General features: G+C 55.7%; 1 protein-coding gene across 1 annotated transcript; it reads right to left on the bottom strand.

Moving 5' to 3' along the window:
- Positions 1-253: 253 nt before the first annotated feature.
- Positions 254-1,252, bottom strand: ENH_00027080 (Similar to Transposon MAGGYgagandpolgenehomologues, related; the record flags this gene model as incomplete). The annotated part of the gene is given in 2 exon segments (XM_013584730.1): positions 254-1,027; positions 1,031-1,252. Coding segments are annotated over 2 exon segments (996 nt in total).
- Between the last annotated feature and the right edge of the window lie 396 nt (positions 1,253-1,648).

A 1,648-nucleotide genomic window follows, 5' to 3' on the forward strand; every position in this document is an offset into this window, starting at 1 on the left:
GATCGTCAGGGGTCCCGCGCCACTTCACGAGGTACTGGGCTGCATCTCCCGAGTCGCGTTGGTCCATAATATAGTCGACTTCGTATTCCTCTGTGGGATTGCCTGCTGCATCGTGGATAGGAGGCCAGGCGGCGTCGGCTGCCGGGGGAACCAAAGCGGGAAGCCGGGGGCGGTGAGGAACTAGCTGCGAAACGTGGAAAACGTTATGGCATTCATAAGTGGGAGGCAGAGCGGAGACGGTAAGCGACAGTTCCTATGCGTTCGCTGACTGCAAAGGGTCCGCAGTAACAGGGCTTGAACTTAGGGCAGCTGTGGAAAGGCGGTAGGTGTGGGTAGGTGCTTGGCTGCTGAGCCAGACCTTGTCTCCCACCGCATATTCCACTGCTCGACGCTTTGTGTCTGCGTAGTACTTTTGCTGCCATTTCGCCTTCAGAATGTGGCTCTGTGCTCTGTCGCAGAGCTGCCGGAAAAGCTTAGTCATCGGAGGAGTGAGCGTAGGAGCTAACGCGTCTACAATATCAAGGTCCGCAGCAGTCAACGGGTTCTCGCCAATCATGACCTCGAAGGGAGAGAGCTCAGTGGATGAATGACTTATTGTGTTGTAGGCAAGTTCCAAGGCCTGAAGCAAGCGCTCCCACTCGCCTTCGTCAGATATGATATAGGTACGAAGCATCTGCTCCAGTGTGTGGTTAACCCGTTCAGTTTGGCCGTCGCTTTGGGGATGGTAGGACGAGGACATGCACCGTTTGCTGTTAAAGCGGCGACAGAGTTGGTTCCAAAGATCCGAATGGAAACGGGGGTCGCGATCCGATATGTGCACCTCGGGAAAACCATGATAGCGGATAAGGCGGTCTGCAAGAAGCTCTACGGTGTCTGCTGCTGTGAATGACTTCTTTGCAGGAATTAAATGAGCCATCTTGCTGAGGGAGTCGGCCATGACAAGAATCGAGTCGTGCCCTGTCGTTGTAAGGGGAAGATCTGTGATAAAGTCGAGATTCACGTGCGTCCATCGACGAGAAGGGATGAGCTACTGTTGAAGAAGGCCTGCAGGCTTCTGGTTAAGATACTTTGACGCTCGACAGGGAGTGCATGACTCAACATAAGCAGTACTGTAGGCGCGCATTCCTGGCCAGTAGTAGTGCTTGCTGAGAGCCGCAAAAGTCTTCTTCTGGCCTGGCCTCGATGTGATATGGTCGTGATGTGAATGCACAACGTGAGTAAGGAACTCAGGGGCAGATGCGCCACAGTCCATGAACGCAGATGCGCAGGTAAGGCTCTACGTAGCGAAAGGTGAATTGGCGACTACGGAACTCTACTTGCAGAGCTTCTCCTGGTTGGCTTGCTGTGGCTTTGTAGGGAACGCGAAAAACGGGACACTTCGAGTAAGCTTGCGGCCATTGGCGCACATCAGGAGGGTCAGCTGGTGTCTTCGTTGTAGGGGTAGGGTGTTCCGCTTCTGGGTTGGGTTCCGGCGGCGACGGTGAAGGTGCGGACGGCAGGCTGCGTCGTCTACGTCGTCGCGAACGAATTCCGGCGAGCTCCCTGTAGGCGGGAGGCCGACCACGAGAGCGGGGAGCCGCGCTCGCCTGTCCTATTGCGAGCATCAGTGGTACCGATGGTGTGTCGTGCGAGCAGGTGTTAGGAAGGC

This window comes from Eimeria necatrix, genomic scaffold (genome assembly GCF_000499385.1).
Source record: "Eimeria necatrix Houghton genomic scaffold, Enh_scaff2014, whole genome shotgun sequence".
Taxonomy (NCBI): domain Eukaryota; phylum Apicomplexa; class Conoidasida; order Eucoccidiorida; family Eimeriidae; genus Eimeria; species Eimeria necatrix.